Genomic DNA, 15,007 nt, shown 5'->3' with positions numbered 1-15,007 from the left:
TTCCTGGAGGAAGCCTGCATGCATTCATGCTGTCATTGTCATCTATGTGTGGTGTACAGAGCTGAGGATTTTGATCACCAACACCAGGTAACAGCTATAGCCAGCATCCAAATTAAAAGCATAAAGTGAGGCAGTGAACCTACGCAAACAATTGTTCCTCCTCTCTGCCAAGCTAGTGATATTTGAATCCCTCTTCTCTTTGGAATAGCTGACACTTGAATATGGACTATATGAATGCTACAGAACTATCATAGTCTTTTTGAAAAAGAAATTCAGTTATTTGTCTGTGTGTCAGCTCTATTTCCCTGTTAGTGAGCACAATTTAAGGCAACTCTTCAGGCTTTAGAAATCATCCTTCATGTGAAGCCGTAATGCTCCTCTGTCATGAGCACTCATGCTAGCTGTGCCTGAGTGAAGGGCACCTTCCTGAGTGAAGGACACCATGTGTGCTGTCTCAAAATCAGATGTTTCAAAGAAAATTCAAATTGCCAGGCAGTTCTGTGTGAAAATGTTCCTACTTAAAATGTCAAGGCACCCCTCCAGAGATCCCAGGACAGACAGGAAAGCAGCTCCTCACTATTCCTCTGAAAGACACACAGACTTCCTGTATCATAGAAGTTCCATCGCTCTATAACTTGTAAAAATCATAGGAAATATGAGGAACTGGAAATCAAAAATTGTTCACAAAGGGAAAAACACTTTGTTCTCATCATCAAATCTTTTCACAAAGCTCCAAGAACGCCACTGAATCCTCAAAGGAAAAGAGCAGTAAGACTCATGCCCCAACTGTATTACTGAGGCAGCTGCACTGCTTAACTGTGCTGACATCTCACCACATAGGTCCACAAGATCACTGCCTATACTAGTGTCGATGCTGTAATATAGAAATGGCCTTAAGGCCAAATCTGTTGACTGTCTCACTGAGTCACTGTTTTAATATTTTCTTTGCTGATCCTGTACAACTAATGTGAACGATCAGTTTCCTTCAAAATCCACTTGCTGGTCCTACACTTCCATGGTAGGCATAAAAGATACCAGTTACTTTACAGCTCAACGTATTTCCTCTTAGAAGTATAACACATTTTCTTCTCCAGACATCTAGGCCATAAGGAGGTATCACAGCAGGCTTGCCCCTATTGAGCTCATCATATTCCTGCTCTACATCAAGTCTACACGCTATCAATTTTCCCATAGCCCATGCAAGATTCAGTCACTGACTCTGTCCTAGGCCCAGAGTCTAACCACAGGCTCATGGTTAGCTCTGCAAAGCAGCAGGGTTCCAGAGCAAAACTATTCCATGTGCAACCTCAGCAGCTGCAATGGGATGCACAGGCTAGAGATGTCAAAATGGTTAGCTTCAAGACGGTGGCTGAAGGGGACTAGACGAGTCTTAATGTGCTTTTTGCCTGTCACAGCTGACACAGGACACAGCATTGGACTGTCCTGCTGGATTATTTCAGGCTCTTAGATATAGCAGGAAAGGATGGCTCAATTCATAGCACAGACTTTCTAATGAGATTTCAAGCTGGTTTGTAAATTGGAAAGCTCAGAGAGAGTACAGAGCAATAGACTTCAGCATGCAAGAATGGACAGATTCCACAGCTTCAGGGCAAACATAAGCGATGTATCTCTCAAACCTCTGCCAGGATCTGCCTCATTTATAAACTGCAATTCTTTTTTTAAAATACAAATCACACAGCTCATAGGCAAATCAAAGGGCAAAAATGGGATCACTCCCACAAGAAGCTGTCAAAGTTTTGGTATGCAAAAGTTTGCAGTACAAAGCAAATAAACTGGGAGATACATGCTCACATATATATACAGGCTTATGTTGAGACAATTCTAGAAGAGGATTTTTCTACTGCTCTTAATACTGTAAATGAGCGTGGAACAAGCTTATAGTGAGCTCTCTTACTTTGATACATTTCAAAGTGGAAAAGAATGAGATACTTGAATATTCTGTGCACTCATCACCTTTTAACTTCTTTCAGGTTCTGTTCACAAGAAGTTAAAGCTCATCCCCAAATACGTATCTTAGGTGACCATTAGGTAAAGGAAAATTTTTTGCTTCAGTGATATGTGTGCCTGTAATCATATTAACAGCATCAATAGTCTGCAGTTCCAGAGCAGTTGTTAGACTCACTCCCTCTTCAATTTTCTGCTCTTTCCAATTTCAGTAGCACAATTAAACACAGGCAGTGGGAGAGAAAATTTTTTAATTTGATGCTAAGAAATAAAGTTTAGTTATGAAAAACCCCAACAGGGAGATAAGAAACAGCACAGTGCATAAATATATCACTGTGTCAGAGGTACAAGAAATACGTACTTACCAAACACAGTGTGTGTAGACAAGTACCTTATCTATCCTGTTTCCATAAAATCTAACCAAGACTCACAAGGCTGACAGATACTTATGCAAAAGGAGTAGCACACAAAGATCTCTGTGTTAAGAGAAAAAAATTGAGACATTCTATATATTGAATATAAGGAAATTATTTATGCCTGTCATATACTTCTCAGAATTGAAACATGGGTCAAACCACTGTTTGTCTCTAACTTTACCCTATTTCTCCCCTATTTCCATTATCCTGTTTGTCTCAGAAATTCTTTCAGCTGTAAATGGATGGAGACCATGAATATAATCCGTTTGCCCTGTTCCTATAATCTTCATTACAAATTTGCACTTGTCCACCATCAGACACCAAGCCAGGACAACCTTTTGCCTGATCTATTATAGTCTTGCAATCTAGAGGCAATTCCATAAAAAGAAGGGCTTGGTGAAATCACCATATTGAAAGTACAACTTCTTATGCCTGTTTATCATATTATGAGGTATGGGCATACATCAACATCAAATACAGTTCAATTTTTCAAAGTGATTATTCAGAGACACAGAATGACTGTGTTATTCAAGTCCAAAGCATTCTTTATTTATCTGTGTTTACCTCTGAATACCCCGTCTATTGAAACTACGATCTATGGGAAATCTGGTTTCATGCCACCTTGGGACTTCCTCTGCTATAGATTTTGCAGGATCTGTTCAGCCCCCTCCTGTCTCTGTAGGACACTGCAAAAGGAGAAATTGCTTGGTTGAGAGAGCCTGTGACGGTTCATGAAGAGGTGACATAAAACTAGCTATGCTACCTTGTTCTACCAGGGATGCCCTTGCTTGGGCTGGAAGATTTATCTGAGACACTGTGTGGATTAAACTGCAATGGAAAGATTGTCTTCTGGATGTCCCCCCACTTGCAGTCCTGAAAATTATCTCTCACCCCCTGCCTACCTTTACAAGTATCACTGTGGCAGCTACACATCCTTACAGAAAGACAGAGCCAGTATAGCAATAATTTCCATAGAAAATATTGCAAGTATATTCTTCAGAAGCACCTAGTGAAATTCAAGAGTTGACATAAAGGAGTGAAGATCCAATGTTGCCATAAGCCATTAACTATAAACTATTAGCCAAAGAAAATAAGGTAGAGTTAGAAATGACAATCTAGTTAATCACAGCTCCAGTGCTTGTGTTTATATTTTGCTTTAGACAATCCTCCTTTCTCATCTGTCTTGTCTGGAAAATGTGATAATGCATTACTCACAAACAGGCTGGGATAGTGAATTAGGATGCAGCTTATTGCGTGGAGAGCCACAGCAAGCTGTAGAAGTATTAGGAATGGTTATTATGTGAGAGGACTACTTAGGAAATGGTTTCTTTGCTCTGAATTGTCTCTTAGCATCAGTCAGGCCAACCCAGGGCTCACATTATCAAGCACTCCAGCATTGTTCTCAGTGGAATCAGATAGGACACAAAATTCTTCAAGCTGCTGATGAGACATTTTTCTTCTGCAGGATTCCTAAGAGGTCAACTGGAAGTGTTAGAAGATTTCTGTTTGGAGGTAAAGTGATGTATCTAAAGAAAATTAGCTAAAGGAACAATAAGAAAAAAAGCCAACAGAAAGGAGCCTGTGACAAATGCACTCAACTGTGTACCAGTCATGTACATGAGTCAGTGGCACAGGAACGCAAGTGGAAGTTTAGAGGTAGTCTGACCTGGTTGTTGCTGTCTTTAGAGTGACAAACTAGTTTTGGCTGATACAAAACTCCTGCATGGGAGGCAAGTAGCTGGCAAGCTTGAGACGGGTTAGAAGAGCACATCAGAGATCCGTTTGTCATTACCACTCTGTTGAACTCAACCAGCTTGACCAACCTACCAGAAAAAATCAACAGTGAAAGTACCCTTTGACTGCTTCATAAAAAATCAGTTCATTGTTGCTAAAATTACTCCTGGAAGCAATTTAATTAACTTGGTTACCTTTGTACTGAAGCTGACGAGGAGGGCTATAAGCCCCTGTTGTGCTAATTCAGCACTAGACAAGAAATCCTGAACACCAGACAGCAAATAACATTTCAACCCAGGACAGACATTTCTGCAGTGACAGTTCAACAGCTGGCTGCTTCACCAAGCTGCAATTTCTGTGATGTATCTAAGATGGATGGAGCACATGAGATAGCTAAATAGATAAGGGGCTAACTACACTTAGGAAACACTTCATGATGAAACAAATATTAGAGCATAATTTCTAGCATTACATTAACACAGCTTAGCTATAAAGGCTCATGTATGCTGAGGTCAATCACAAGCCTCATATGTCAAAGTTCTGTCATCTGATCAAAGTAGAGTTGACTAATAGCATATATTTAAATGCCACCACTCCCCCATTACTAAATTGTGTTTTCCATCACAGGAAAGAAGTTGCATTCTACAGCCACATCAATTATTTGTCCAACCCTGCTTTGCTCAGGAAAGGAAAATGCATTAAGTTCATCTATGCCTTCTATTCTCCCTTTACTGAAGGTGATATCCTATCCTAACCAGTGTGTGAAGCAAAGACTAACGTTATTCCTTAATTTGCTGGGTCAGTTTCTCACAACAAATTCCGACTTCTGGGGCCCTGTGCAAGCAGAGGCACTGCTCTTAGCACATTAGTAACATTGAAAGTCTTTCTGGCACACATCTTGCAGCCTTCATGGCTTTTTTAAAGAGCAACCTCTATGACCTTTGACATGTTAGGTAAGAGGGGGTGGATACAAGGGTAAACAGTCAAAATGTGGCAATTACCAAATCAAACTCAGGAACACCTGGCAGGGAAGAGAGTGAGGTAGGACAATTGCTCTGGAGTTGCATTCAAGAGCAGAGATCTTTCTGTGGCTTCAAGTAACTGTTTCTACCTTCATCCAAACAGTCAACAGAAAATAAGCCTTCTTTGATACAAGACCGTGCTTATCATTCTCAGAGCTGTCCTTATCACAGCATTATTTTTTTTTCCTTATTGTTTTGCATAAGCATGGTCAAAATAATTGTATTGAAAGCATAAAACACTGATTGTTGCTCTCAACTGTACCTATTTTCACATTCGTCTCCTTTGCCACTGTGTTTCTCCAAGATTTCCTTTACAACAGCAGCTCTGTTTTTTTTTTTCCTGCATTTCAGGGCTGGATATGGCTCTAACAAGAACTGAAAAGGTGTATTTAGCCATTTCTCATCATATAACCCCTTTTCTGTTCCCTTCCCATCTCATTTTCAGTATTTCAACTTCAAGATGACAATTAAGATTAAATGTTAAAGAACAAGTTCTTACATAAATGTATGACACACAGCTCCTGAGTGACAACCTCAGCTTTGGTACTTGACTGCTGCATGGAACAAGTTAGAAATAAAAAAAGATTTTTCTGCTGTGATAAAAGGAGATTAGCTAGTCTGATTTTCTGTCATAAATATTTAAAATTCGTGAGTCTGATCCTTCCCATGAAAACAGAATCTGGCTCAAACAAAATGAGATGATAAAAGAAGTTGTTTGTTTGGTATTACTTTTACTCTCCAGGTCATTTTCAAAGTTTTATGAATCATTGTGAGACATCTTTTTTTCAGGATCAGGGCCATTAAGAAAAGTAGAGGGAAGTAAGGACACATGCAAACCATGCAAGTTTGCAACTCTGGGCCAGAATCTACAGCTTCTGATGGCACTAGCTTTTTTTGCTTACTCTGCAAACAAGGTCATTGGAATATTTTTAAATAAGTGGGCTTTCTTTTCCCGCTGATATTCACACACTATCATCTCCAGTGTCAAATCTCTTTTAGCAAAAGTTGTTTTTGCAAGCCTGTGCTATCCTTAACTGAAAAAGTCTTTTGCACATTTTTCTAAACACTTTTTTTTTCTTCCCGAAGAGTTCATTCAGGCCTCAGATAAAAGCAACAGAAGAAACAAACAGGGCACAGAATTTTAAGCAGCTGAGAAAAATCCCTTTCCTCAATTAATTGTAATATCTCATTTTGATCGTATAATACTACAACTGTCTATTGGAACATTCCAGGAAATACAAGGAATTGCAATAGAAAGACAAAAAAAAAAAAGTTATTTATAGCATTTTTTATTTAGCATATAAAAAACCCCAAACACAGTTTTCCCTTTTTTCCAAGTCAGTTTTAAAGAGAAATTTCTGACCTCTATTCCTACAATTGGAAAGTTTTTAACTTCAGCTGGTTGGACCCCTTGAAATAACCAGCTATCCCCTCAATAAAAAAAGAAAGCAGAAAAAAAAGCAGAACAGTCATCACCTCACATATGCTACGAGAGAAAACACATGAGAAAGACTTATCCTCAGAGAAGTTTTAGCAATATATGGTATATATTCCCCTCCTAGAATTCCAGAGAAGCAACCCTGGAGGTTCTGAGCTTCTAAAATAGAAGGGTCTGTGTATTCCATCCTCATCGTTTTGTGTGCTAGACAGAAGCTGCAACATCTGTCCTCCACTTTTCTCAAAATCAGACAGGTCCCCAAATCCATTCTTGATCTGATTACAGCACTGAGAAGCATGATGCAGTGATGTAGCAGGGCTGAATGCTTTCTCAGCAAACACTTTAGAACAGCAACTTTCTTTTCAAAAACACACTTCAAACAGGTTTTTTTTAGTCCCCAATTCTCACTGGGACTGTTGCTGCACTAGCATCAAACCCCTGTTTCCCACACTTTGTGAACCTGCAGTGGTCATCCCATTTCTTTGCTGCACTGGCACCGCATGTGGCAGATGTGTCCCAAAACAGTAACAGGAATAAATCCTTACAGTAGGATGGGAACATACTACTGCTTCATCCCATCACCAACTGTGATCTGTCAGTTCCCTGGCCCTGATCATTGTTTTCTTGAATCATGTCCCAGGTGCTACACGTCAACAGGACAAACCTTGTGCAGCTCCTTGGGGCCCTGGCATTACATTCAAGGCAGCCTCACAGGATGGCAGCCAACTGATTTTCCTATCCCCATAATAAAAGCACTGAAAGCTGATTCTCTCAGCTTACACTCACCCGTGGATTAACAAAAAGCACTGGTTATATAAAATGGAGAACAGCACAGATCAATGCACAAGGAAACGCCTTCCTCAGCCTCAGCACCACTGCTTGCTTAAAGGATATCCCTCCGGGGGATAAAAACTGCTGAATAAAAAACCCTCTACTCTTAGCAAAGCCTGAAGAGTCCCATAGGAGCTGTCTGCAACCCCAGACTGTAACATATTGAAGTTATCCGTATGCTGTGTTGCAATTCTATTAAATACGTGACCAGCAATCCGTGTGCTCCCCCAGCAGCGCACAAAGCCCACCACGACGGCGGCTTTCCCGTCCCTACACCCAAGACCCGCTCTGTGCACAGCCAGGGAACCGGCTGCGGCTCAGGGGCGGCCATCTCACGTCACCTCAGCCCGCTCCCCTCAGCTTCAGGGCGCTGAAAAACGCAGGGGAGGGACACGCACGGCACAGCAGCCCGCCGGGGTGGGGCAGCGCTTGCGCGGTGGTTGCTACTGAAAGTTTAGGGCCCACGTGGGCTGCAGGATAGGGCTGTGGAAGGGACGGCGTGCCCCGCACAGCACCCCGGACAACCGCCGCGTTTGGCTGCCGGTTCCCGCCCTCGCCATGGCCCCCGCGGAGGTCCTTAGCGGCAAAGTCGTCTCCGCGTATGTACCCTCCTCGCCCACGGCTGCCGGCGGGGGGATGGGAGGTTTACTTTTCAGAAGAACTGAAAGCGTTGTCGCAAGAGCTCAGCCTGGGGGTCTGCTACTTGTTGGCCCCGTCCGGCATCAGCCTTGGGACGCTGCTCGCGGTTGTTCGGCATCTCTGTGCTGAGATTAGCGCCCAGGCTGATGCGATAAGGTGGAAACACTGCCTCTTGTCTGTTTGTGCTCTCGGGATGCTTTCTGGGCCCGAGTTGGCAGTTTAGGGGTGGTCTCCGTTTTGAGAGCTTCTTTTTAAAGCTGATTAAATTAATTTATGTATTGGATAACACGGGGATGAGCGTCTTGTCAAAACTGTTGGAAAGATTTGTCAGACTTCCTTCTGCTTTCAGCTTTCACTCAACTGAACCTTGTGCTGTGTAGTCATGCTTACTTTTCCTATTGCTGCTCTGCAGTACACTGCTATACGTATATGTACTTATACATGTGAGAACAGTGCTGTACATACAGAAGAAAAATGCAGTGTTTGGCTACAGGTGACACTTGTGCAATACACAGTGGCGTGTGGTGAGGTAGGTTTGGTGTGCACATCCTGAGCTTGGATATTAGGAAAAATTTGTTCACAGAGAGTGGTGATGCATTGGAATGAGCTGTCAGGGAGATGGTGGAGTCACTGTCCCTGGAAGTGTTCAAGAACTATGGAGATGAGAGAACATGGTTAATGGGGATGGTTTGGGGTTGGGCTAGATGATCTGCGAGGTCTTTTCCAACCTTAATGATTCTGTGAACCTCTCTGTAACCTGGGAATTTCATAGAATCGTAGAATGGCCTGGGTTGAAAAGAACCTTGAAGATCATCTAGGTTCAACCCCATTGCTGTGGGCAGGGTTTCCAACCAGCAGACTAGGCTGCCCAGAGCTACATCCAACATTGCCTTGAGTGCCTCCAGGGATGGAACATCCACAACCTCTCTGGGCAACCTGTTCCAATGGGTAACCTTTTCCAGTATTTGTCCAGAATTTGGACAGAAAGTGTAAATTTGAGATGATTTAAAGTAATCTCTGAGAAGTTGTTGGGGCTCATCTTTGGTGTTGCTGCATACGGAACATCTACTTCCAGCTGGCAGTGCTACATTTCTCAAAAGTAGCTTTAATGTGTCTTGAATCTAGATGTCCACAATGAAAGCGTGCTGGAATATGTTTTACCCCGTAATTTTTGGGCCAGTTGTCAGGATGATTACTTGGGGCTTTCAGTCTGTCAGTCTTGTGTACATTGTTAGACTTACACTTTTGTCAGTCTTGAGAGCATTGTGCTCTGCATGCCCTATGTGTGGTGCTCATAGTACCTAGTGACCTGCCCACTTCAGATTTCCTTTTTCTGGCATGGAAGCCGTCATAGATTCCTTCAAGGAATACATTAGTGAAAATTTAGACTGAATAGAATTCTGGAAAGATGATAGTTTGAGGAGAAGGAACATGTTTTGCTGGTATTCTGAGCTTTCATCTTCTAATATTCTTGGTTCTAGTTTTCTTGCATTTTTCATTTTTTTATGTTGTATTTTTTTATTTATAGTTATAGTTGGTGACTCTTTTATTTCTGTTTGCTTTCAGTGTTATGTTAGCAGTTGTTTTAAGAAATGAATGATGTTCAAATGCCTGAAAGAGAGCAAGATTTTAGTAGATACATATGGGAGAAAGGATTACTTTGTTTCCAGCGCAGCTCTGAGGTTCTTGGTTGAAGCCTGTCTTTCAGCAGACATTGAATCTTGACCTGAAAACAGCAAAAAATGGGGAAAAAATTATTGCATCTGTACCAATGTTCTTCATTTCCTTTACATCTCCCGTATTTATGCCCAACATAGCTAAACCGTATCATGATCTGCAGGTCTCACATATTTTGTTTTTTCTCTAGTGGAGTGTTTGATGAAGATGTGAGGAAATGAACTGTCCACCTGCAGACATGTGTGTCTTTTTCCAGGCCCTCTGGAGAAGTGCTCAGCCAAAGGATTCTCAACATCCTGAGCCTACTGTCAGGCCATGAATCTATCAGTAAAAGAAAGAAGCAAGTGATAGGCGTGTGCTCTTTCTAGGAATATTCAACTGAATTTGTCTGCCATAGTAAGGGTGTGTTTCTCAGTACATCATCTGCAAAGTCTTTTCAGTTACAATCCTGTAGGGTTCTTCTCTTATTCTGGGCTTTAATTGAGAAAACTTTGCTTGTAATTCAGTCAAATGTTAACAAATAAGGTGAATCAATGAAGCAGTGTTCCAGCTAGTTAATTCTAAGTTTATGTATGTGTTTTAAATTAAAAACTCCTAAGTACTATGAACTTTTTTCTCCTGCTATCAGCCACCCCTTCCCCAAAGAAAGGTGAAGAAAATAACTAATTCAGAGTCATGTCATTTATTTAAAAAAAAAAAAAAAAAGCAAACAGGTAAATAGTAACATTGTTATTTTTGTGAATCAGTTGAAGAGGGGAAAAGACTTAAAGAGATGGAGCTTCCTTGTCCCTGTGATCAAAGATAACTTATGTAGGAGATTAAGCTAGTTAATGTCTAGAAAGTCTTGGGAGGCTCAGAAGAGACACAAAGGAAATTAGTCAATATATGTGATGATAGTGTGATTTTTGTCATGCATGGAAGGGAGAACATACAGAGCAGCAGGCATTGTGATTTGTGTAGGATTTTGGTGCCCAAGTTAATAATACTTAGAGTAAGGCAGCTTCTTTCAGTAGAAATAAGCTCTTCTATTTGGACGGTCTATGAAGGATATTGGATGTATTACACTGAACCTGAGTGTGAGGTGAGAGCAGGAAACTTGTGCATTGATTGCAGCTCTGTTGTCTAAATAGCATCTTCCCTCAAACAAAGCCATTTGTTTCTGCATTTGTTTTATCATGGGGACAAAGTTGAGCAGTGGCAGCATTGTAGACTGCAGTGCAAAATGTCTATAGGGACAGTAGCTCTGGCCAAAGTGGCTTAGGATCTGGGGAGGCTTCTTAGTCTTCTGCAGCCATTTCTGGAGGGCTGCAGCAAGAGCACTTCTGATTCATACTTCTGAAACCTTTGGGGAATCTAAAATCTGGGCAATGAAGCCAAACCTTTCTCTCTTGGGGGCAGGCCTCTCCTGTAGAACATCGTTGTCTCTGAGGGAGGTATTGTCTTGGTCATATGTTCAGCAGTATCACCTATAGTCCACAGAAGAGATGGAAATACAGCCTAATTTTTATTCTAAAGTTGGTGCTACATATGCTCACACCACAGCCGCCCAAGCCATGACATGTAAAGAATCCAGCAGGTGTTGTGGTGGAGTCTGCCTGGGGAGGTCCTGGCATGAGAGCTATGCTTCTCTCTCTGTGCTTTGAGCAGAACTGGAGGAGGGTGGTTTGTCCTTTGCTATTCTGGGAAATTCACTGAATAAATTTAAATTCTGCTCACTTCTGCAGTCTAGTGAAAGAAAGGCTAACCGCTTCTTTAATCTTTGGAACTGGCTTTTTCATTGTATGCTTAAAGTCACATGCTGTCCTTAACCCGTGTGGACCCTGGACTTGTGTTTGCAGTGGGAGTTTGTTTGTGGAAGAGCCAGCAGCACAGGAGGGGTCTTGGGAGGGAAGGCTGTTGGAGGAGCAGCCACGTCCAATTGCCAACTTACGTTTGAAAACTTGAATAAATGTTCATACTACTAACAAAAAAAGTTGTTAATTTGTCGATATGATTTTTTTTTTTTTAATCTTCATGAAGACTCAAATTATTTTGTAATGTATCTGCCAAGCTACAGAGACTGCTTTTTGTTTGTTTCTTACTTAATTTTCTCTCACCTTTTCATCTCTAGCTTTCCTCTTGTCATTCAGCTGTAGTGAACGCTAGGTGGCTGTCTAGCAAGTGGTTTCTTGATTCAAGACTCCTAAGGCAATTCAGCTCTGGCGGCACCACTTCTGTGTTCATGCATGTTACCTTTCTTGTGTAGCTGAAGGGGAAATGAGCTAGCGCCTAATTACAGAAAATGGCAGCAATATAATGTGTGAGCAGTTGTGGCTTTTTGGTGTAAAAGCATGCCATAGCCCCGCTTCAAAGTGGATGGAGAGAAATAGATCCTCTGATGGGACTGCTTCTCCTCCACTTACAAGGCTGGATTAAAAATAAGTGCCAGATCTGAAACCCTTTCAGTTGACTGTCCCTTATGAGAACTCTACTGCATTGTAAACTACAATACATTTCACATGTTTGCATTTCCTCTTGTTTGTAGGCTGTAAACCACTGCTGCATCTTTCTTACTGACTCAGCTGCACGTAGGGTATTTCAGAGCCTTATCTCAGAAGTAGCTCCCTCAAATAGGTGCCCCACAGTACCCACTCTAGCATTGGGTTTCTGACACTCCTTGTGATCCCTGCACTGCTGTTATGGGCTCCTCACGAGTTCAGGCCTGACTGTGTCAGCAGCTGTAGTGGTACTGCCTTCCCTAGGGGATGTACAGCAGAGGTGATGTGCTGCCAACCAGAATTTCTAAGATGAGGCTGTGAGCTCAGAAAAGAGTGTCAAAGGCAAGCCAGTGTCAAATGCAGACACTAGCTAAGTCATGCCTAGAAAGCACTATTACTGAGATAAGATTGAAAACAACCTCTTTTACCAAAGCTTATTAAGAGACTTGGAACAGATTGGCCAGATGCAAATACTTATAAATACCTTGAACCTGCTTCTTGGTAGCAGTAGAGCTCTGGCCACGTGGTTTGCGATGTGGCAGGAGAGAGGCTTGATTTAGGATGTGGCAGGAGGCTGTGTGATTCCCCTGAGATGGGGCTCAGAACAACCCTGGGGCTGCTTCTGGCTGGGCCAGCTGCAACCATCCCCTGAGAACAGTGCTGTTGAGTTGCATCTGCTTCCATTTCTCTTCCTTCTTGCCTCTGGCATTCCTGATTTGGAGCTTATATCATTGCAAGATAGAGTTGGTTTCACTTGCTATCAGTCATTCTGGAGTTTTGGGGCTGTATGGCAGGAGTTACAGCCTCTGGGTACTTAATCTGTCCCAGCACTTTTGCTGTTTGCATTATTTAACAAACTGGCATCAACAGCTGCTCTTCCAGTCTGAGAGGTCTGGTTCCACTTAGAAAGTATCAAACGTTTTGGGGCACTGATTTAAGGGTAGATGTATCCAAGGTAGGCACCACTGGTCTGTTCTCACTGAATCCAAGCTGCCTCCAGTGAGGAGACAGAGCTGTGGCTGCAGTCAGGCCCTTTTTGACATAATCTTAGAATCTAGAGAGTGCACTGGGCCTAGCACCAGGACTTCTTCCCCACTACCAAGTCTGCACTGGTGAAGGAGCACACACACCTGGGACATGAGAAGCAGTGACAGCTTTTGAGCTGTTTGCAGCTCATTTATAGGTGATGAGTAACTGTTACCTCTAAACTAGGTATGAACTGACATTTAAGCTAGATTGATGCAATCAGCAAATCCTCTCATGTACTCATCTCAAAGTTGTGTTTTAATAATTGTATCCTTCAGCTTGTCTTTTGCTGTAGAGTTAACCTGAGCTGTTTACCAGGGTTTAGTTTTCCTTGCTGCTTCATTTCTCTCTCTCATTCTTCTTCCTTCTCACTTGGAAAATTTTTTACTTTCTTTGGAAGCCCTCAGACTGGAGTAGTTTTCTGAATCCATGATGGGAAGCAGGAAGGTGAGTGTAGGACTGTGACTTATCCAGCCCTGGATTAAGCCAAGCAGACAGGAAGGAGAAACAAACAGTTTTGGCCATCTGTAGCAGAAGTACAAGTTTGGAGACAACCTATTCGGCTCTTTTACAGAGTTTTACCTTCTGTAAATTTGTCATCCTTTGCCAAGACAACATTTGATGGTGTTGATTGGCATCTGTGGAAGACTGATAGACTTGGTGTAGTGTATGTGGAAAGGAAGTTTGCTTTTTAGCAGGGAGCTGAAAATGGAGTTTCCATGTCTTATTGTGTATTATTCCCATGTATCCTATGAGACTGCTGTGCGAAGAGGAGAGTGAAGAAATACACAGTGGACTTGAATGAAACTTCCAAAATGTCTTAGTGATTTATGGGCATCAGCTTTATGTGGAGATTGCTTGGTCTTGTGTACTCAAGGTGTGGATATGTGTTTGCTGATCTTCCCATCTGTCAGCTTTTCAAACACTTGTCTTACCACTGTATGAGAATTCAAACCCGTGGTTAACTTCTATATTGTTTGTGTTTTGTTTTTTGTTTTTTTTAACACTCAGACAAGTGAGAGAGAGATTAAAGAAGCAAGTTGCTGAGATGAAGGAGAAGTTTCCAGGTTTCACACCAGGACTTGCGATTTTGCAGGTATTGTTTTCTTTAATGACAACTAAAGAAAATCTTTGTTGCTTTGCTGTGTTAAGTGGGCAACTGATGAGCTTCAGCAAAACTGCTTTGCAAAATAGTAGCATTTTGTAAGGAAGTGGAGTGCAAAGCACCATGTGGGGTGTTAATGCAGTTCTGTGATGTTTCATCTTTGCATTTTTATGAGCCCTAAAGTCTGTCAGCTCTAACAGATGTGATTGCACCAGATATTGCTGAGGTTAATAAGGAATTTGATCAGCTGTTACATGAGAGCATGGAGAGAGAGAAGTGAACAAATCACCTCAGCCAAGAAGACCTTGAGTGCAGAGGATTGAATTCTCATTGCTGAAATTGATGTTTGTCAGAAGCTTGAGTAGGTGCTAGAATCTACATGTAAATGCTTGTGAATGGAAAAAATGCTCTTATCAGTTCAGGTTTGGGGCCTATATTTGGCAGAATTAAGTGGTTGTTTTTTTCCATTATAGCTATAAAAAATGGAAACTTTTTGGTATGCTTAGATCTGAAGGTGAGTAGTAGTAACAGCTGTCACATATGGATGGAACTGCGTGGCCACAAGCAGATTGAAAATGGCTGTCCAGAGAATGGGCTTCTGTCTTTATTATTTAGGGCTTCTGCAGAGCAAACTCTGCTTTCAGTCACTAAGACCACTTTAGTACATGAAGAACATG

At 41.9% G+C, this 15,007-nt stretch overlaps 1 protein-coding gene across 1 annotated transcript in view; it reads left to right on the top strand.

Annotated features, from left to right (window-relative positions):
* Positions 1-7,823: 7,823 nt before the first annotated feature.
* The window catches only part of MTHFD1 (methylenetetrahydrofolate dehydrogenase, cyclohydrolase and formyltetrahydrofolate synthetase 1), a 37,936-nt gene continuing 30,752 nt past the window's right edge, over positions 7,824-15,007 (top strand). Inside the window, exons 1-2 of the mRNA XM_031605581.2 lie at positions 7,824-8,005; positions 14,237-14,321. Of these exons, the coding sequence (XP_031461441.2) occupies positions 7,965-8,005; positions 14,237-14,321 (126 nt within the window). The 5' untranslated portion in view covers positions 7,824-7,964. The remainder of the gene's footprint in view (positions 8,006-14,236; positions 14,322-15,007) is intronic.

This window comes from Phasianus colchicus, chromosome 5 (genome assembly GCF_987193195.1).
Source record: "Phasianus colchicus chromosome 5, bPhaCol1.hap1.1, whole genome shotgun sequence".
In the NCBI taxonomy this organism is placed as follows: Eukaryota; Metazoa; Chordata; class Aves; order Galliformes; family Phasianidae; genus Phasianus; species Phasianus colchicus.
Note: the sequence above shows the minus strand (reverse complement) of the source record. Positions and strands in the feature narration are given on the sequence as shown.